This window comes from Pseudophryne corroboree, chromosome 5 (assembly GCF_028390025.1).
Source record: "Pseudophryne corroboree isolate aPseCor3 chromosome 5, aPseCor3.hap2, whole genome shotgun sequence".
Classification (NCBI taxonomy): Eukaryota; Metazoa; Chordata; class Amphibia; order Anura; family Myobatrachidae; genus Pseudophryne; species Pseudophryne corroboree.
In genome coordinates, this window is record NC_086448.1 from 273599252 (window position 1) to 273621107 (window position 21856).

At 45.5% G+C, this 21856-nt stretch overlaps 1 protein-coding gene across 2 annotated transcripts in view; it reads left to right on the top strand.

The window, feature by feature from the left end:
- The window catches only part of SH3BP5 (SH3 domain binding protein 5), a 168563-nt gene extending 163421 nt beyond the window's left edge, over window positions 1-5142 (top strand). For both annotated transcript variants that reach the window (XM_063922346.1, XM_063922345.1), the window contains one exon: window positions 2789-5142. In XM_063922346.1, the coding sequence (XP_063778416.1) occupies window positions 2789-3003 (215 nt within the window). In that variant the 3' untranslated portion in view covers window positions 3004-5142. The remainder of the gene's footprint in view (window positions 1-2788) is intronic.
- Window positions 5143-21856: the final 16714 nt, after the last annotated feature.

A 21856-nucleotide genomic window follows, 5' to 3' on the forward strand; every position in this document is an offset into this window, starting at 1 on the left:
CACATCACCTTTATTCACCACGTGCAAATGCACACATGACCCTGCAGCAATATCCAGGAACCAGCACGGTGGTAATTATTACGGCTTGTATGCCTCAAGTAACTTTTAATTAGTGTGGAGCCATACCATTTAATGTTACACTGGGACGCCAGTGTTTTTATCAGCAATCAATAATTTAGAAAGAGCCTTGTCCTTGTGTGAATTTTACTCCGTTCTATTGCATGCTGTCATAATCAGCACACTTTTGAGATAGTTACATTATTACTCTCCAATGTGCATATAAGAAGTAGTGACATATGTTTCTTTTTAACCTGTTTCATGTATTAATTGTTTCTTCAGCTGTGTATCTGTTTAATATAATATTTTGATAAAAATATCTGCTGTTTAAAATGAGTTGCATTGAGTCAATTATTCACCCTGCTAGACTGCACTTAATCAATGAATGAATTAATTAATCAAATACAAGTGATCTTGGAGCGCAGAGCATCCTTTTCTTTTGTTCTTCATTAAATTCCATTTCAGTTTAACCAGCTGTTTTGCTCAGCAGCTCCATAGTTCACTATTTTTTGAATATCCCTATTTAATAATTTTACTACTGTATATAGCGCCAGGTTATACAGTTTGAGATTATTCTAACTGTATTCACATTTTTTTACGTTCCCTGAAAACTCACCTCTTCAGACAAGCGTATCAAATTCCAAATATACGGAAATGGGTTCTCTGCGCACTGAGGTGTTAGTCTGAGGCGGGGTGTGCTGCTGGTAATGAGGGGTGTCCCGCCCCCCCTTAAATGGTAAGTATACAGATGTGGATAAATCCACAGGGAACCAGCGCTCAAACCCTATTTGTAGTGGTGAATGATACGGTTATAAAGTGAAACTAAAATCAATAATGAAAAAGCAGGTAATATACTTAGGGTTGTTTATTCTAAGATGCTGAGATACTTTCTTTCCCAACAGGTATAAATTCGGTTTAAAAGTCAATCAGTGATTGGGGCACGCTCCTGGTTTGAGCTTAAATTCTGAAGTGCAAGGTTCAATTGAAAGAACAAATGCTGTAATCTTTGTAAAGTCGAAAAAAAGAAAAAGAAAAAGAAAAATGCCACAAAAAAATAATGATAATATGTACTAAAGTCCAAACGGTTTACAAGTCTATACAGACTGCGGCGTCCCGCTAATCTGTGCTCTGAAGTGAAGGATTCTCTTGTGAAGTGATGAACAGTTGACAGCGGTAGTGTATGCTTTGGTTAGAGTGGAGAATAAGGACCCTGGACTGGCGCTATTCCTCCTGCAGCACGTCCCACAGTAGAGCGCCCGAATCAGGCCCGCTCTGTGGGGCCACTGACCTGGGGTGTGCGCCTGTCACAGAGGCGAAGTGGACACGGCCGGAGCTCTCCGAGTGGCTAGCCGCGCCTCTCCTCCTCCTACAGGGACTTACCTTCTCCCTTCCCCTCCGCCTTCCACTCTCCGCTGTCTCGGGCTTCTTCCGTCGCCTGGCAACCGGTTGCTTCCGGAACTCCGGATCACGTGACCGGATGGTTTGCGGAAAGGATTAGCAGTACTGTCCTTCTTTGTAGTGAATATTCGTCCTCAGTCCAATGTAGTATAGATGGGTAGCTCCAACGCGTTTCGACCTGTTAGGGTCTTCGACTTTACAAAGATTACAGCATTTGTTCTTTCAATTGAACCTTGCACTTCAGAATTTAAGCTCAAACCAGGAGCGTGCCCCAATCACTGATTGACTTTTAAACCGAATTTATACCTGTTGGGAAAGAAAGTATCTCAGCATCTTAGAATAAACAACCCTAAGTATATTACCTGCTTTTTCATTATTGATTTTAGTTTCACTTTATAACCGTATCATTCACCACTACAAATAGGGTTTGAGCGCTGGTTCCCTGTGGATTTATCCACATCTGTATACGTATCAAATTCCAAAACCGCCCACATAACTTTCAGAAACTTTCCTATCAAATTGCATCCACTCTGCACAGTCCACACATATCCTCACACGTCTTCTCATCCTTCACTTTCCCTTCCTCCCGACCCCGGTTCATCATTGCTGTATGACCATATTATACAGCTCACCACGAACCTTTGCAATCTGGTGGACAACTATGCAATAGATAGCACCTTTCCTTATGTATCCATGCCTATTTCCCTATAGATTGCGAGCAGGGCCGTCCTACCTCTGACTGTTTGTTATTACCCAGTTTTGTTATATCATTGTTATTTCCAATTGTAAAGCACAACGGAATTTGCTGCACTATATAAGAAACTGTTAATAAATAATAATAAATGTCGTGGAAGGACCAGAAGCGAGCAAGGCAAGGAAGGAAACCCACCAACATAATGTTGAAGATATTTGGTACGGAAGAATGGGGTAAAATTCCTCCAAGCTGATGTTCAGGACTAATCAAACGTTTCTGGAAATGTGTACATGCAATTATAGCTGCACAAGTGGGTCATACCAGATACTGAAAGCAAAGGTTCACGTACTTGTGCCACTCACAAATATGTGATATTGGATCATTTTCTTCAATAAAAAAAAGAGCATATCTCATTTTTTTGTCTCATTTGTTTGTATATCATCATTAGGGGCTGGCCATGTCCTGGTGCTTTGGCTGCTTCTCGCCTGCACGTAGTATAAAGTTATGATCAGCAATTTCCATCACTTATTTTATGCACCATAAACTGGTAAAAAATGTGCAGTAATGATGGAAAGATTTTTTGCTTTGTTACACAAGTCTTGTATAGCTCATCTGTGTTTTGTTTTCTCCTCTGTTTAGGGAATAGAGCAGAAGGATCAGAAAACAAAGCCCAGGATAGACTAAACAATAACAGTGGCAGTAGAAACCTCATGAAGGCCAATGGTTTGCCTGCGCTGGACAACAAGATGAAGCGGTTGTCTTTGGAGTGTACTGATAATGGCACCAGCACAGAGATGAAGAAGTGTGCACGCTCTCAGTCCCTGGCCTCAGCAGTGATGGTCAATGTGGTGTGAGCACTGTGACATACAGATTGCAGAGCCGATTTGTCTGTGCCAAATTCTCCCCTCAGCCCATGCAGTGTGCAATGCTGCTGGGATGTAACCTGGATTCAGTGGGAGAGATATAGCATGAGCTAGTGTGGTGAATACAGTACAGATGGATTTTCCAGCAGGAGGCTACGAATCTGTTTGCTGTCCTAATTCACCATAAATCCTGGAGGTAGGGATGAAGAGCAGGATACCTATAATCTGAGCAATAAGTAAAACAATACATGTGAGAGCCTTTGCCAAATGGGATCAATCCCAATATTTGTGACAAAATGTACTGTTCTTTGAGTCTTTGCTATATAGGACTGTGGTCTATTGTGTTGCAGAGATTCCGCATCATTGTATTATGTGCACATAACTCTCCCATTGAATGTGACTGCCATGTAACACTTCAATGTGATCAACTTACCTTTTTAGATACTCGATAGCCATGTATTTATTTCTGTTTAAACTTGTATTTATCTAACTATATATTGGAAAGTTCAATGTATATTACTATTCAGTAGCCAATATATTGATTCTTCCCCAACCTTCAACAAGGACTAATAACCTATAAACTAAACCATCAACAGCCGTTCACCTATCAAACAAAAAGATCCATAATCCGGCATCTAGCTAACCAGTCTACCACACACACATCCATTCATCTGGTTAGCCCAGCAATGCCTCATCTTTCCCTAACAACCCACACTCTCCACAGTCAACTCATCAACTGACTTAGCGGTCTGTTCATGAAGTACTGAAAAGAGCAAAGAAAAGGTCCAGTGGAGAAGTTGCCCATAGCAACCGATCGGCTTTAAAAGAATTCTTTGTCAAGTACATTCTACAAAATGTAAGCGATATGCTGATTGGCTTCTCCACTGGTCTGTTTCTCCACTCTTTTCACTGCTTCATGAATAGACCCAATAATTATATATTAACCAGATGAAGACCCTACCATCGATGTATCCAAATTCTTCATCAAATATCATGTACCTGACCTATGTCATCTGTTGTAAACACCCCATATAATGATCAGCCCACCAAGCATCAACTATCCATCCAACGCGCCACCATCGCCCACTGGCTGCATAAGCCTGTAATATGTTTTTGTTTACCCTACATATCTCTCCAATCTGTTATCTACTGTTGGTAGATTTTTATCGGTGTTTTCACACACGATCATATGACCATTCAATCTGGTCAGTCACAAAGCAATTCTCAACCCTTCTTGCCCGAAACACGTGTCCATTTATTCAACATCAAGCAGTCCCCATTCTGTATGAGCACTTGCACTGTTTTATTGATATATTTGCACAATGTTTGAAAGTGTTATAAAAAAAAAAACACCTTCTGTTCTTAAAAATAATAGAAGTGCGTAAGGATCTCTTTTGTATCTGAGATTAAAATAAATGATTGCTTATATTGTAGACAAATGATTTAATATGACCCATACTTGGTACATTTCGTATTTTTTATAGAGAGTTGCCAGTGGATCATTATTATTTGGCCAATTTTCCAATCAGAAATACAAACAAGAAATTAAACGGTTACACATCTTGTTATAGACTTTATTTTTTATTTTTTTGACAACGTATCTACGGTCAGTTTTTATTCTTGTACATAAAAATACTAAAATAATCTCTGCCATGTGCCATTGGGCGTAATATTCTCAATCTCTTTACCTAGGCCTGCCCATTTATCACACAACTGAAGGAGGAAATAATGCCCCTGCAAATAAAATGTAATGACTATGTAAGGATTAATCCAAGATCTATAGTGCAGTTCTCTAATATTGACAGTAGATCTTACCACAGTATTATAGACACGCTATACAGTACAAGTGACTGGTGCGATCACCACAAGGCATAGTGCATGGTCTTCTAATGTGAGAAGACGATACTAGTGAAATAGAGGCAATGATGCTGCTCTACAGAGACAGTGGAGTCCGTGCATCTAGTGTGTAGTCCTAGCATAAGCTAGCCTCTTTTCTGTTATTGGTACTGTATGTTTGCTTTCCTGTAATGTGATAAGTCCTTTTGCTGCCGTCTCTGTGTTATGTTCTGTCTAAGCCACAACTTGTATGTTTCTGTAGGAAATAAGTGTATTAAATGGTGTTTCATGCAACTATGATGTATTCTTTCCTGTTTTTGTTGCAATGCAATGTTATCATTTTACGACAACTCTGGAAGTAAAAAGGGAACATAATAACATTGTAAGGTATTAAGAGTACCACACTATATCAAAAATATAGTTCCTTCCTATCAAAATTGGGTTCCAGTAGGGAGGATCTGTATGTTTGGCATTGTGTGGTACTTGTTTAATAGTTTTCACGTTACTATATTCTCTTTTTTATTTTTATTTTGGTGAACTGTATTCTTTTTATTCTTTTTTTTTCCCATTCTACACTCACATATTTTCTTCTTTTTTCTTCCAAAATCTGTTTGAGTTTTTCAAATGTTTAAATACAAAACAAACGGCAAGAACAGTAACAGTGTACAGGGCATAAAATTCAAAGATGCTTGCTAAGAGAAACATCAATAGTTATAAGCATGACTGAGTCATCACAGTAATTCAGGACATCATAATGCTCGTCACAAAAAAGATTGGTATCACAGTGACATAATCGCACCATAAAGAATGGAAACATCACAGTTGCAACAATATGCCCAAAGTCTATTGTGTAAAACAGAAAAAGAAAGGAAGGCGAAAGTAAAGACAGATAGAAGAAGGGGAGGGGGGGGGGGGGGAAGAGCAAGGAAACATCTCATCGATCTAAAACATGAACCCATATATTGAAACAACAAAAGAAATGTGTAATCGACGGAAAAGAATACCGTACAATTCAAGTGATCTGACAATACAAAAACCAGGAGGTGGTGTTGAACACCTGCTAGTTTGAGTATTATGGTCTAGAGTTTCAATGTAGATGCCCCATGTATCATAAAATCACATAACCCCAGCTTCCGTAGCCGGAAGCACAGCTTGCCTATCAAAATACAGGGTCTGTAATAACTTAGCTTTCACAGCTTCCAAAAAAGGGGGAGTAGGTACAGAGTATTACTTTTTTCGCCACTGTGACTATAACCGCAAGCAGAGGGAAATAAGTCTAGGAGTTCGGGCCCATGTCCCATTCCAAAAAGTTAGCGCATAGCATGGCTCAAGGGTTACAACGTAGGCCAAGCTGCATAATGGAATTAATAAAGCACATAAGTTTCTCCCAAAATTTACGAATCTTGGGGCAAGACCAAAAATTATGGAAAAACATTGTGTTCAGGCGTCTACATTTGAGACAGGAGCCAGATTCATCAGCAACCATGTGCCTTCTGCGGGCTTGGAATATGTTGGCACGGTGAATAAAATTTAAAGTGAACTTCCTGTAACCAGGAGCAGCACAAATGTTTCAGAGTATTATAAAAATGAAGGATGTGCTGTGGGGTAGAAATGGAGGGTATATCAGAATGCCACATGGAGACAGTGCGGGACCACAACTTATCTCTAGACAGTACCAGTAAATCAGAACAAATTATATTTAGTCTTCTACGGATGTAATAATATCAGAGACAGCAACTTATGTATAGGATCTTGATTGACAGGAGTAGGTAACTGAGACATGCTGGTGCGTGCAAAGTGCGCAGCTTGCATATACATAGAGAACTAGGAATGGGGCAGTTAGGCTTTGTCCTGCAAAGCCTTGAAAGTCAAAATAATACCTCCAGGGTCAAACACATCTTTAATCTTGGAAATACCCTTTTCGCTCCAGAGCCCGAAAAATCTGTTGTCAAGCCCGGGGGGGGGGGGGAAGAAGGGTTACCACAAAAAGGGGCGTAGTGCCACACCGAAAATGGTCTCGAGAACTGAGAGCATATCGAGCGCCAAGCAAAATAAGCATCATGAAAAAGTATATTGTGAAAAATGGGATGGACTAGCCTTCCGGGGGGTGTGGAGGAGGGCCGCTGGTAAATACGAAGTAAACATGGCTAGTTCAGAAGGAGCATGGGTGTAAGTCTCGCGCGATAGGAGCCAGTCACTAATATACTGAAAGAAGACGGCTTTGGTGAAAACGGAAATATCCGGTAATTTCGCCCCACCCTCACCTCTAGGTAGTTGCAGTTTAGAAACCGCAACCCGGGAGCGGCCACCACGCCACACAAATTTAGTAAACAAACGGGTACAAAGAGCAATGCCAGGTTTAGAAAGGGATATGGGGAGCATTTGGATGGGATAGGAGAGCTTAGGAAATACCACACTTTTTATTAAAGCTATGCGGCCAAAGAGAGTGGCAAAAGTTTCCAAATCGTTAGTAAATGGGAAATCTGGGAGATGACCTGAGAAAAATTTTACATTTATATAACAGAAAGAGGGAAGAAGGAATTTGGATACCTAGATATTTAAACCGGTGATAGGAAATATGGGGGGGGGGGGGGGGGGGTAATTCCAAGTTGATCGCAGCAGGACATTTTTTAGCAGTGGGCAAAACCATGTGCACTGCAGGGGAGGCAGATATAACATGTGCAGAGAGAGAGAGATTTGGGTGTGGTGAGTTCAATCTGCAATCTAAATTGCAGTGTAAAAATAAAGCAGCCAGTATTTACCCTGCACAGAAACAAAATAACCCACCCAAATCTAACTCTCTCTGCAAATGTTATATCTGCCCCCCCTGCAGTGCACATGGTTTTGCCCAACTGCTAAAAATTTTCCTGCTGCGATCAACTTGGAATTACCCCCATGGAACTGAGAATAGGCGGTATGTTGTGAAAGGGAAGAATCATGAGGACCTAGGGGCATAAGTACAGACTTGTGTATGTTTATTTTATACCCAGCAAAGGAGCCAAAATCAGCTAGTAAGTGTAAGATGGCAGGGAGGGAAGAGCAGGGATCGGAGACGAACAACATGTCGTCGGCAAACAATGAGAGTTTGAGTTCAACCATACCGACACGTATCCCCCTGAAGCTCCGCAAGGCTCTTAAGGCTATGGCAAGAGGTTCTATAGCCAGTGTGAATAAAAGGGGCGACATGGGGCAACCCTGTTGCGTACCACTTTGTACAGTAAAGGGAGAGGAGAGGAACCCATTGCTAGAAACCTGGGTCAGCGGAGAGGAATACAGAGCTTGCAAGGTGGATACAAACTGGGAGGGGAAGCCAAACTTATCCAGGGTGTGAAAAAGATAATCCCAAGTGACTAAGTCAAACGCCTTCTCGGCGTCCACCGAAATGATAGCTTTAAGGCAAGAATGAGGAAGAGAGGCAGATGACTGGATCACTGAGATGACCTTGCGAATATTGATTACAGAATGGCGCCCCCATATGAAGCCGGTCTGGTCGGGATCTATAAGAGAAGGCAAAACAATTTTAAACCGTTCTGACATAATTTTCATAAACATCTTATATCAACATCTAAGAGCGATATTGGTCTATAAGAAGCTGGATCTTCAGGGTCACGACCAGTTTTGGGCCGAGTTAAAATAACAAATAAAATGACATTGAAAACCGAAAGTAATGTGGGGCTAATTTCTGTCTCAAGGGGCTTATAAAACTCACCTGAGAACCCGTCGGGGCCAGGAGATTTCATAGGTTTTAATTTCTTAATAGCCTGACAGAGTTCTTCAGCAGAAATCAGGGAAATAAGTTGTTTGTTGGTCAGGGGACAAAGAGGGTAGGGCAGTAGCAGACCAAAATTCCTCTTTGAGGGAGGGGTCAATATTCGGATGGGAATAAAGCGCATCATAAAGAAAGCCTAGCAGATCCACAGTTTCTCTTACGTCCTAGAGCAGTGATGGCTAACCTTGACACTCCAGCTGTTGTTGTACTACACATCCCAGCATGCCCTGCATCAGTTTTGCTATTTGGCCATGCTAAAACTGATGCAGGGCATGCTGGGATGTGTAGTTAAACAACAGCTGGAGTGTCAAGGTTAGCCATCACTGTCCTAGAGGATGCTGGGGTCCACATTAGTACCATGGGATTTAGACGGGTCCTTTGGGAGCCACTAGCACTTTAGGAGTTTAATAGTGTGGGCTGGCTCCTCCCTTTATGCCCCTCCTACCAGACTCAGTTTAGAAAATGTGCCCGGAGGAGCCAGTCACAGCTAGGGGAGCTCCATAGGAGTTTTCTAGTTTTATTTTTTTCATTAGAGTTTAGGCACAGGGAGGCTGCTGGCAACAGCCTCCCTGCTTCGTGGGACTTAGGGGGGGGGGGGAGTAGTGTCCAACTCTGAGAGGGTAATGGCCACTATCTCTGCTGACAGGACACTGAGCTCCTGAGGGTGATGATCGTTAACTGCCCGAGGCGACTGCTCACTCCTGCAGCATGCCGCCACCCCCTAACAGAGCCAGAAGATTCCAGTGGCGAATGAGTCACCGGTCCCCTGACAAGCGGGGAGCCGGTGTGAATGGCGGCAACAGGGTAGCAGCGCAGTACTATCTGCGCTCCGGATGGCTCAGCAGTACACGCTATGAGGGGCGCCCTGAGCCAGCGCAAATACCCTACACTGGTCACGCAAGGCTATCAGGGACCTCAGTAATGCTGCTAGCAAAATCCTCAGACCAGTATAATCCTTTGAAACAGCGTCAAGAGGCGCCATCTCCAGTGGGCAGAGCTTCTCAGAGCGGACCCAGCAGCTTCAGCGCCATTTTCTCCCTGCAGATGCAGCTACAGAGACGCTGACAGGGAGTGCTGTCCCTCCACACGACTCCAGCTATCCTGTGCGGTACCAGGGCATTTTAGAAGGGGGGGGGGGGGAGGGGTGTGTGTGTATTATCTGTGTAGTCTATTAAGGTACACAGTCAGCGCCAGGTTAGTTTTACTACCTAATTGAGCGCTGTGTGTGTGTGCTGGCTCCAAGCTCTGTGTTTCTCTGAAATACTTAGGGGAAAACTGTGTCTGACATTCCTGTGTGAGTGTGGTGTATGTTTTCTCACATAGCCATGTCCAGGGACTCTGTGTCTTATGCAGCAGAGGATGTTTCATCCCCAGAGGAATCCATTCCATGTACTCAGGAATGTAATGTATTGTCTCAGATTCCTATTACTGAGCCAGAATGGCTGACTTCTACAAAGGGAATGATCTCTCAGATCTCTACTAGGGTAGCTCATACTGAGACTGAGAGTCAGGTTTTAAAGAATTCGATGGCAGTTTGGTCAGGTTCTATTCCTTCTAAACCCCCTAGCATATACCCGAAGAAACATGCACTTGCCCAGATTATGCAAGATGACACGGATACCGACTCTGACACAGCAGACTGTGACGGGGATGTGCTGAGTGGGGCGTCATCCCTGGTTAAGGGGGTGCAGCTCATGATTGAGGCCATTAGAGATGTTTTAAACATTACTGACACCCCACCTGAGCAGGTTGAGGAGGCTTACTTCACAGTCCATAAGAAAGCCTTGCTAACCTTCCCTGCGTCTAAAGAAAGAAATGCTTTATTTAAAAAATCCAGGGAAACCCCATAGAAAAAATTCCAGATCCCCAAGAGAGTTCTGGTTGCTTTTCCCTTACCTGAGGAGGATAGAAAAAGATGGGAAAACCCACCCATAGTTGACCGGGGGGACACTACCTCCATCAATTCTCTAAGTTCCACTGAACTAATGGTGGATACCGGACGCACGTCTAACACCAACAGAGCTGTCAAGGCTTCTGTTTTCTGCTTTGCAAAAGGATGACTGCCGTCATAATTCATCTTCCTCACAAAGGACTGTTGGACAGTCCATTGCTTAGTTGAAGTAGTACAAGTGATCTTCCGACTTCCCCTCTAGGATGATGATAGACTCCCAACAGCAGCAGTAGGCGTACCACTTAAGGATCCTACGGAGGAATCCCGGTTAGGACAGGACTCCTCAGTCTTGCCAGTGACATAGCCTGCAGGACTACTGACGTTCCTGACTGAGGAGGAAGTTGACGTTGAGGGAGTTGGTGGTGTGGCTTGCAGGAGCTTGGGTACAAGAGGAAGAACGGATTTAGGTGTCAGTGGACTACTTACGCTCTTACCCAAAGTTTCACAACTTGACACTAACTTCTGATGAATGTGCTGCAGGTAACATATAAGGGAGGATGTTCCTAGGTGGTTAACGTCCTTACCCCTACTTATTACAGATTGACAGAGGCAACACACGGCTTGACACCAGTTGTCCGGATTTGTGGAGAAATAATTCCACACCGAAGACGTGGCTTTTTTGGTATTTTGCCCAGGCATCACAATGGGCTTATTCATCCCACGGACAACAACTGTCTCCCCCCGGTGCCTGATTTAAACAAACCACATCACCATCAGAATCCTCCTCGTCAACTTCCTCCTCAGCACCAGCAACACCCATATCCTCATCCTGGTGTACTTCAACAGTGACATCTTCAATTTGAATATCAGAAACTGGACTGTGGGTGCTCCCTCCAGCACTTGCAGAGGGTGTGCAAATGGGGAAGGAGCCACCTCTTCCCGTCCAGTGTTGGGAAGGTCAGGCATCGCAACCGCCGACACACTTGGACTCTCCTTGGGGATTTATGATATCATCTTTGAACACACAGTTCTTTGCTGTGCTTTTTCCAGCTTAACTCTTTTTTCATTTTTCTAGCGGGAGTATGAGGGCTTCCATCGTCATGTGAAGCTGAACCACTAGTCATAAACATAGGCCAGGGCCTTAGCCGGTCCTTGCCACGCCGTGTCGTAAATGGCATATTGGCAAGTTTACGTTTCTCCTCAGACCATTTAAATTTATTTTTTGGGGTAATTTTACTGAACTTTTGCTTTTTGGATTTGACATGCCCTCTACTATGACATTGGGCATCGGCTTTGGCAGACGACATTGATGGCATTTCATCGTCTGTCATGACTAGTGGCAGCAGCTTCAGCACTAGGAGGAAGTGGTTCTTGATCTTTCCCTATTTTATCCTCCAAAATTTTGTTCTCCATTATTTTTCTGGAGTTATATAACAATGGGGGTCATTCCGACCCGATCGCTCGCTGTAGTTTGTTGCAGCGCAGCGATCGGGTCGGAACTGCGCATGCAGTCGTTGGTGCCCAGCAATCGCTGGGCGGAAGGGGGCTGAACGGCGGTGTTAAGCCGCCGTTTAGGGGGAGCGGTCTGGCCAACGCAGGCATTGGCAGACCGTTGGGGCGGGCTGCGGCGGCTGCATGACGTGTCACGCAGCCGCTGCGGCCAGCGGGAGCGACGAGTAACTCCCAACCAGCCGCAGGAGCTGCGCTGGCCGGGGAGTTACTCCTCAAATACAAAGGCATCGCCGCTGTGCGATGCTTGTGTATTTGTGCAGGGGGGGGGGGGCGGCACTGACATGCGGGGCGGACTAGCCCTCTGCTGGGCGTCCCCCCGCATGTCTGAGTTTACGATCGTAGCTGTGCTAAACTTAGCACAGCTACGATCAACTTGGAATGGCCACCAATATGCGGTACAGAAGAGCGTACCTGTACACCACTCAGGGCAAACCCTGTGAAAAGTATTTGGATTACATATTAATAACCCCTTTATTTGGAGTAAATAATATACAGCACAGAACAGCACCACTGACTGGACTTATACGGCAGTACCACTGGATATATACGGCAGTATCACTGGACTGGATTTATACGGCAGTACCGCTGGAATTATACGGCAGTACCACTGGACAAATACGGCAGTACCACTGGACAAATACGGCAGTACCACTGGACATATACGGCAGTATCACTGGACTGGATTTATACGCCAGTATCGCTGGAATTATATGCCAGTACCACTGGAATTATACGGCAGTATCACTGGATTTATATGCCAGTACCACTGGAATTATACGGCAGGATCACTGGACATATACAGCAGTATCACTGGACTGGATTTATACGCCAGTACCACTGGAATTATACGCCAGTACCACTGGAATTATACGGCAGTACCACTGGGGTGGGGTGGGGGGGTAGAAAGAAACCAATGGAAAGGAGGGAGGAGAAGCCTCCCAACAGGTCCCCAGAACAAGAGACCATGCTACCTAGGCAATACAGTAACAATAACACAGTAGAATATAAAATAACAACTACAGCCCCATAGGGCCGCAGCTATAAATGAAGCGACATCTTCAAATTAGCAACTTAAAAAACATATTTCAATGAAAGGGTACAGAAGATGCCTGGTGGTAAACTGAAATCAGCGAACCGCCACACACCGCCAGCTAGGGAAAAGGATGGGGGGGCGGGGGGAAGACGGGAGAAATGGGAAAATACATATCCTAACAATGGGGGTAATTCCGAGTTGATCGCAGCATCAAATTTGTTAGCAGTTGGGTATAACCGTGTGCACTACAGGGGGGGAGGGGGGGCAGATATAACATTTGCAGAGATAGTTAGATTTGGGTGGGTTATTTTGTTTCTGTGCAGGGTAAATACTGGCTGCTTTATCTTTTACACTGCAATTTAGATTTCAGTTTGAACACACCCCACCCAAATCTAACTCTCTCTGCAAATGTTATATCTGCCACACCTGCAGTGCAAATGGTTTTGCCCAACTGCTAACAAATTTGATGCTGCGATCAACTCAGAATTACCCCCATTGTACCCAGAATAATAATTTCTCTTACGTCCTAGAGGATGCTGGGGACTCCGTAAGGACCATGGGGTATAGACGGGCTCCGCAGGAGACATGGGCACTCTAAAGACTTTAGAATTGGTGTGCACTGGCTCCTCCCTCTATGCCCCTCCTCCAGACCTGTTAGATTCTGTTAGATCCTGTGCCCAGAGGAGACTGGGTGCATTGCAGGGGAGCTCTCCTGAGTTTCTCTGAAAAATACTTTTTGTTAGGTTTTTTATTTTCAGGGAGCACTGCTGGCAACAGGCTCCCTGCATCGTGGGACTGAGGGGAGAGAAGCAGACCTACTTAAATGATAGGCTCTGCTTCTTAGGCTACTCGACACCATTAGCTCCAGAGGGTCGGAACACAGGTCTCATCCTCGTCGTTCGTCCCAGAGCCGCGCCGCCATCCCCCTCACAGAGCCAGAAGATAGAAGCTGAGTGAGTATGAGAAGAAAGAAGACTTCGAAGGCGGCAGAAGACTTCAGATCTTCACTGAGGTACCGCGCAGTGGTAACGCTGCGCGCCATTGCTCTCAACACACACACACACACACACACACACACACACACACACACACACACACACAGAGAAGGCACTGTACGGGTGCAGGGCGCAGGGGGGGGCGCCTTGGGCAGCAATTTTTACCTCATGAACAGCACTGGCACAGTTATTAGATACTGCTGAGGCAATATAATATAAAACCCCCGCCAGTATAAAGAAATTGAGCTGGACCGAAGCCCGCCATCGAGGGGGTGGGGCTTGATCCTCCAGCACTAACCAGCGCCATTTTTCTCCACAGCATGCTGCAGAGAAGTGCTCCCAGACTCTCCCCTGCTGAACAATAACAAGGGACAAAAACGAGGGGGGCACATTTATTTGGTGCAGTTTGTACATATATTTTATATATAAAGCGCTATCTAGGCTGGGACCGTGGTTTCAGCATATTGTGGCGCTGGGTGTCTGCTGGCATTCTCTCTCTGTCTCTCCAAAGGGCCTTATTGTGGGTCAGTCCCCATATTTATTTATCCCAGTGTGTGTGTGGGGTGTCAGTACGTGTGTGTTGACATGTCTGAAGCGGAAGGCTCGTCTTGGGAGGTAGCAGAGCAGATGGTGGTGTCTCCGTCGGCACAGCCGACACCTGATTGGGTGGACATGTGGAATGTTTGAATGATAATGTGGCTTTATTACAGATTGGACAAAGCAGAGTCCAAAGACAAGCAGGGAATTAACCCATGGCTTTTACTGTGTCCCAGGACCCTTCAGGGTCCCATAAATGTCCCTTTGCCCAGTTAGCAGACACTGATACCGACACTGATTCCGACTCCAGTGTCGACTAGGATGGTGCAAGGTTGCACCCATGAGTCGCAACAGTATTCAATATAGGTTTATTGTAATAAACGTTGTTTTGCATATCTCAGAGGACTCCTCTGTCCCTGACACGAGGGTCTGCATATTTAAAGAAAAATAACCTAACTCATCTCATGAGCTGACCGTTTTATTTAAAAAAGCTTGGGAGACTCCTGACATCAGACCGCAAGTTCCTAAGAGTATTATTATGGCATATCCTTTCCCCTCAAAGGACAGGTTACGGTGGGAATCCTCGCCCACGCTGGACAAGGCCTTAACGCCCTGGTCCAAGAAGGTAGCATTACCGTCCCCTGATACGGCGGCCCTATAGGATCCTGCGGATAGTAGGCAGGAATCTACCTTAAAATAAAATTTATGCGACTGCCAGAGCCCTATTTAGACCTGCAGTAGCGTCGGCATGGGTAGGTAGCGCAATTACAGCTTGGGCTGATAACTTGTCGTCTAACATTGACACCCTAGAAAAAGATAGTATGGGTTGGCCTTAGGTCACATCAAGAACGCAGCACTATATATGAGAGAAGCTGCAAGAGGTATTGGATGTTTGGGTTCAAGGGCTAAGGCCATAGCAGGTTCTGCTAGCAGGTCCCTGCGGACCTGTCAATGGACAGATGATGCTGACTCGGAGAGTCATATGGAAGCTTTACCTTGCAAGGGTGAAGTTTTATTTGGGGAGGGCCTCGCGGACCTGGTTCACAGCTACCGCGGGTAAGTCGTCTTTTTTGCCTTACGTTCCCCCACAGCAAAAGGAAACACCCTAATAACAGATGCAGTCCTTTCGGTTGCGTAAGTTTAGAAAGGGGCGTAGCTTTCTTTCCTCGCCAGAGGTAGAGGGAAAAGATCACCGGCTACGGCCAGTTCACAGGAAAAGTGTCCTCTCCGGCCTCTACCACATCCATCAAAGAGGTGCTTCCACACCGACTTTCAAATTGGCCTTGCCAGCTATTTCCCCGGAGAGGAAAATTATTTTGGCTGCCATACTAAAGCTGGGTCAACAGCAAGTGTTTATCATGGTCCCCTAGAGCAACCGGGAAAAGGGTTTTATTCAGCACTATTTGTGGTCCCAGAGCCGGATGGCTCGGTCAGACCGATTCTGAATCTAAAATTCCTAAACCTACATTTAAAGAGGTTCAGATTCAAGATGGAATCTCTCAAGGCAAGGATATCCAGCCTGGAAAGGGGGGGATTTTAGGGTGTCACTAGACATAAAGGATGCGTACCTTCATGTCCCCATATATCCTCCTCATCGGGCGTACCTAAGGTTCGCTGTACAGGATTGTCATGATCAGTTTCAGACGTTGCCCTTTGGGCTTTCTACGGGCCCGAGACTTTCACCAAGGTAATGGCGGAAATAATGGTTCTGCTGCGCAAACAAGGGGTCACAAGTATCGCATACTTGGACGATCTCCTGATAAAAGCGAGTTCAGGGGAGCAGTGATAAAAAACAGTGTCTCTCTCCCTGAGAGTACTACAACAACACAGCTGGATTCTAAATCTGCCAAAGTCACAGTGGGTTCCAACAACTCGGGCATGATTCTGGATACGGAAAAACAGAGGGGTTTTTCTCCCGGTAGTACAGAGCCCAGGAACTCTAGAACATGATCAAAGACCTGTTAAAGCCTAAAAGACTGTCAGTCCATCAATGCACTCGAGTACTAGGAAAAATGGTGGCGACCTACGAGGCCATCCCCTTCGGCAGGTTTCATGCGAGGACATTTCAGTGGGGCTTTCTGGACAGGTGGTCCGGGTCCCATCTTCAAATTCATCAGAAAATAAGCCTGTCCCCCAGGGCCAGGGTGTCTCTCCTGTGGTGGCTGCAGAGTGTTCACCTTCTAGAGGGTCGCAGGTTCGGCATTCAAGACTGGGTTCTGGTGACCACGGACGCGAGCCTCCGAGGATGGGTAGCAGTCACACAAGGAAGAAATTTTCAGGGACTATGGTCAAGCCAGGAGGCTTGTCTACACATCAACATTCTAGAATTAAGGGCCATATACAACGGCCTACGACAAGCGGGGAATCTTCTTCGTGACTTACCGGTTCTGATTCAATCAGACAACGTCACAGCCGTGGCTCATGTAAACCGCCAAGGCGGGACAAGGAGCAGAGTGGCAGTGGCGGAAGCCACCAGGATTCTTCGCTGGGCGGAAAATCACGTAAAGCGCTCTGTCAGCAGTCTTCATTCCGGGAATGAACAACTGGGAAGCAGACTTCCTCAGCAGACACGATCTACATCCAGGAGAGTGGGGACTTCATCAAGAAGTTTTTGCAGAGATAACAAGTCTATGGGGACTTCCTCAAATAGACATGATGGCATCACGCCTCAACAAGAAGCTTCAGAGGTATTGTGCCAGGTCAAGGGACCCTCAGGCAGTAGTGGTAGACGCCCTGGTGACACCATGGGTGTTTTCAGTCGGTCTATGTGTTCCCTCCTCTTCCTCTCATCTCAAAAATATTGAGAATCATAAGACGAAAAAGAGTGCAGACAATACTCATTGTTCCAGATTGGCCTCGAAGGGCCTGATATTCAGATCTTCAGGAGATGCTCACAGAAGATCCATGGCCTCTTCCTCTCAAGGAGGACCTGTTGCAGCAGGGGCCCTGCGTGTTCCAAGACTTACCGCGATTACGTTTGATGGCATGGCGGTTGAACGCCGAATCCTAGCTGGGAAGGGTATTCCGGAGGAAGTCATCCCTACTCTGATAAAGGTTAAGAAGGAGGTGACGGCGAAACATTATCACCGTATCTGGAGGAAGTATGTATCTTGGTTTGTAGCCAAGAATGCTCCTACGGAAGATTTCCACTTGGGCCGTTTTCTCCACTTTCTACAGACAGGAGTGGATATGGGCCTGAAGTTAGGGCCGAAATCTGTACCTTAATGGAGCCTATCTATATTCTTTCAGAAGGAATTGGCTTCTCTCCCAGAAGTCCAGACTTTTGTAAAGGGAGTGCTGCACATCCAGCCTCCTTTTGTGCCCCCAGTGGCACCATGGGACCTTAACGTGGTGTTACAGTTCCTAAAATCTCACTGGTTTGAGCCTCTTCAAACAGTTGGATTAAAATTTCTCACTTGGAAGGTGGTCATGTTGTTGGCCTTGGCATCTGCAAGGCGGGTGTCCGAATTGGCGGCTTTGTCTCACAAAAGCCCCTATCTGATTTTCCATGTGGATAGAGCAGAGTTTAGGACTCGTCCTCAATTTTTGCCTAAGGTGATTTCATCGTTTCATATGAACCAACCTATGGTGGTGCTGGTGGCTACGGGAGCCTTGGAGGATTCCAAGTCCCTTGATGTAGTCAGGGCCTTAAAAATTTACGTAGCCAGGACGGCTCGGGTTAGGAAAACAGAGGCACTGTTTGTCCTGTATGCAACCAACAAGGTTGGCGCTCCTGCTTCTAAGCAGACTATTGCTCGCTGGATCTGTAACACGATTCAGCAGGCTCATTCTACGGCTGGATTGCCGTTACCAAATTCAGTAAAGGCCCATTCCACTAGGAAGGTGGGCTCTTCTTGGGCGGCTGCCCGAGGCGTCTCGGCTTTACAGCTTTGCAGAGCAGCTACTTGGTCGGGTTCAAACACCTACGCAAAATTCTACAAGGTTGATACCCTGGCTGATGAGGAACTCATGTTTGCTCAATCGGTGCTGCAGAGTCATCCGCACTCTCCCGTCCGGTTTGGAGCTTTGGTATAATCCCCATGGTCCTTACGGAGTCCCCAGCATCCTCTAGGACGCAAGAGAAAATAAGATTGTAAACCTACTGGTAAATCTTTTTCTCCTAGTCCGTAAAGGATCCTGGGCGCCTGTCCCAGTGCGGACATATTTCTGCAAGACTTGTATATAGTTGTTGCTTACATAAGGGTTATGTTACAGTTAAGATCAGTCTTTGGCTGGTGCTGTTTTGTTCATGCTGTTAACGGGTTGCGTATATTCCAGGTTATACGGTGTGGATGGTGTGGGCTGGTATGAATCTTGACCTTAGATTAACAAAAATCCTTTCCTCGTACTGTCCGTCTCCTCTGGGCACAGTTTCTCTAACTGAGGTCTGGAGGAGGGGCATAGAGGGAGGAGCCAGTGCACACCCATTTTTAAAGTCTTTAGAGTGCCCATGTCTCCTGCGGAGCCCGTCTATACCCTATGGTCCTTACGGAGTCCCCAGCATCCTCTACGGACTAGGAGAAAAAGATTTACCGGTAGGTTTAAATCTTATTATAACAATCAATAAGAGAAATAAAGAATAGAAGGACATAATAGCTAGAGCCAATTAGCAGCCCATATAAGGAGACTATTAAATCACGGTTTTACCGTTCAGGTATCAAGATACAGTGTAGTAAGCATCAGAAGATCACCATAGTCATACAGGTCAATCGCAGGAATTAGGCTGAAAATGAGAAGGAGACGTAGAGGAGTCACGTGTGGCAGTCTCTTCTCGTAAATACTGCATAGCATTGTCAGGACTAGAGAAATCCACTGTAGAATCACTAGTGAAGAGTCGCAGCCGGGCTGGAAACAAAAGGCCAAAGCGACGTCCAGACTTTACCAACTCCGCATAAACCGAGGAGAATGCCTTGCATGCCCTAGTGACCTCTGCTGAATAATCCTGGAAAATTAGGATCTTGTGGGTTTCCCATATCAAAGGACATTGTTTCCTGGAGGCCTGCCAGATGGCCTTGCAATGTAGGAAGTTAAGGTAGCGGAAAATTGTGACTCATGGCCGGGAGTCTGCGTTGTTAAGGATGGGGGCCGATACGGTGTGACCGTTCCATGACCAGGTCTGAGCAAGAGTCATTTACATCCAATAAGTCTGGCAGGGTAGTGGTTAAGAATTGAGTGAGCGCTTCCCCTTTAAGAGATTCAGTCAGCCCTACAATACGGAGATTATTTCTCCTGGACCTATTTTCCAAATTATCCAGTTTGTCCAGGACTTGGAGGTGTTGTTTATGCAGGTCCTCATATTGTTGCTTAAGGGTGAAAACATCCTGGAAAGTCTCTCCCAAAGTGACCTCAGTAGAATGCACTCTGTGGGTGAGCTGCAGAATATTAGCATTGGTTCAGCCTGCTCCTGCATTAGGGCGGCCATTGCTGACTTAATAGCCCACACAATGTCAATGTAGCCATACCTCCCAACATGACCCTCTCCAGGAGGGACAGAATGCTCTGCTCCTGGACTTACCTCTTAATTTATGATAGCCATCACCTGTGCTGAAACACCTTTCTTATCCATCAACCTGTACGAAACAGGTGCCGGCAATCATAAATTAAGAGAAAAGTCCAGAAGTAGAGCATTGTGTCCCTCCTGGAGAGGGTCATGTTGGGAGGTATGCTGTAGCTGACCAGTGGGGAGCAGGAAGAGTCATGAGGAGCCCCAGCATCAGCAGCTATAGGAGAGGGAGGGTTGGAGACAGCGGGGGAAGCTGGAGGATAAACCGTGGCCGCCATCTCCAGGGAGTTTCCCCCCTGCTAGCAGTGGATGCGGTTCGGCTGGCAGCGCCCGTTGCCGGGCGGGATGAGAAGTTGTGGGCACAGAGGAGCAGCACTAGCTTTCTGCCATCCCCGCCAGAGCCGGAAGTTCCACATATTATTTTCTTAATTACATCACACTTCTTTTGTCACATTAGTCATTCTCCTACTCAAGGGATTCTCAATGTAAGGCCTCGACTACCACCAACAGGTCATGTTTTTTGTATGTCTTTAGTCATGCACAGGTGAGTTAATGTATTTTGCTTGCTCACTAACTATCCCACCTGCTTCCACAGAAATTCTGAAAACATGAGGGTTGAGAACCACTGTCTTAGACTAACCCCAGGTCCTTCTGCTCAGGAACAGTATTATCAGTTAGAATTATTATTTAAGGAGCCTTCCTGTATTTTCTCACAGGTTTTTTTTTTAATGTGAAATAAACATTCACAGTTGAGCAGTGTATGAGGCATTTATATATCTAGTGTCTGTGCCACTGCCAGATAATACTTTATCACCTGTGCACTGGAAGCAAACGGATTCATTTTATACACCTATATAATACACTGACTTGCCTTCATTTTGGCTGAGGCTACAGCTGTAGCCTCATTGACACCATGGGGTAAATTTACTAAGGTGGGAGGTTTTTTTTTTAGAACTGGTGATGTTGCCCATAGCAACCAATCATTCTGTTATCTTCTAGAAGCAGCTAAATAAATGTAAAGTAACATCTGATTGGTTGCGATGAGCAACATCACCAGTTCTAAAATTTACCCCCAAGTGTCTGAGAATTTTATTGCATTGTGTCATTACTATTTTGAATTTAATTCAATCATAAATCCATTTCACTATAAAAAAAAAAGTAAAATCAGTTGGTGATGTCCCCTCCAAAAATGAATTACCAGCGCTACATTCTGGGCTGGTTAATGCTAAAGCTGTCAATGATCATGGGACCCCTAGAAAAAGTAGGCCAGATCCAGGTTATACACGGGTGGGTAACAGCATTGCAGGGTCACCCGCATTATGGGGTTCACGTCAAAATATAAAAACCAGCCAGAGCCTGGCCAGCACGTGGCACAATACTCAAGGGAATTGGGCCTGCTAAAACAATGAAGCCTCCTCCAGGTAAGCAAACCCCATGTGGTATTGGTGCTAGTACAATAGTACAGTGTAATAAAATCAAGTGTGGTTGTGGAGCTACAAGTCTCAGCAAGCCCTGGCATCCACTTTGAAATGCAGGCACTTGTAGAACTACTTTATACCCCTTTCACAATGGGGACGGACCTGAACACTTATTGAACACTGTTGCAAGCCGTCTCACAGCTGCTTAAAGCTGTGTTCACACTGCAGGCTGGACCCTACTTATTACTGGATCATCCCTTTGCCTGCGATTGGAGATGACATCATCATGACATCATCTCCAAGCACCGCTGACCCAGCTCTCTGTATACTGTCAGCTTGTCCTGGATCAG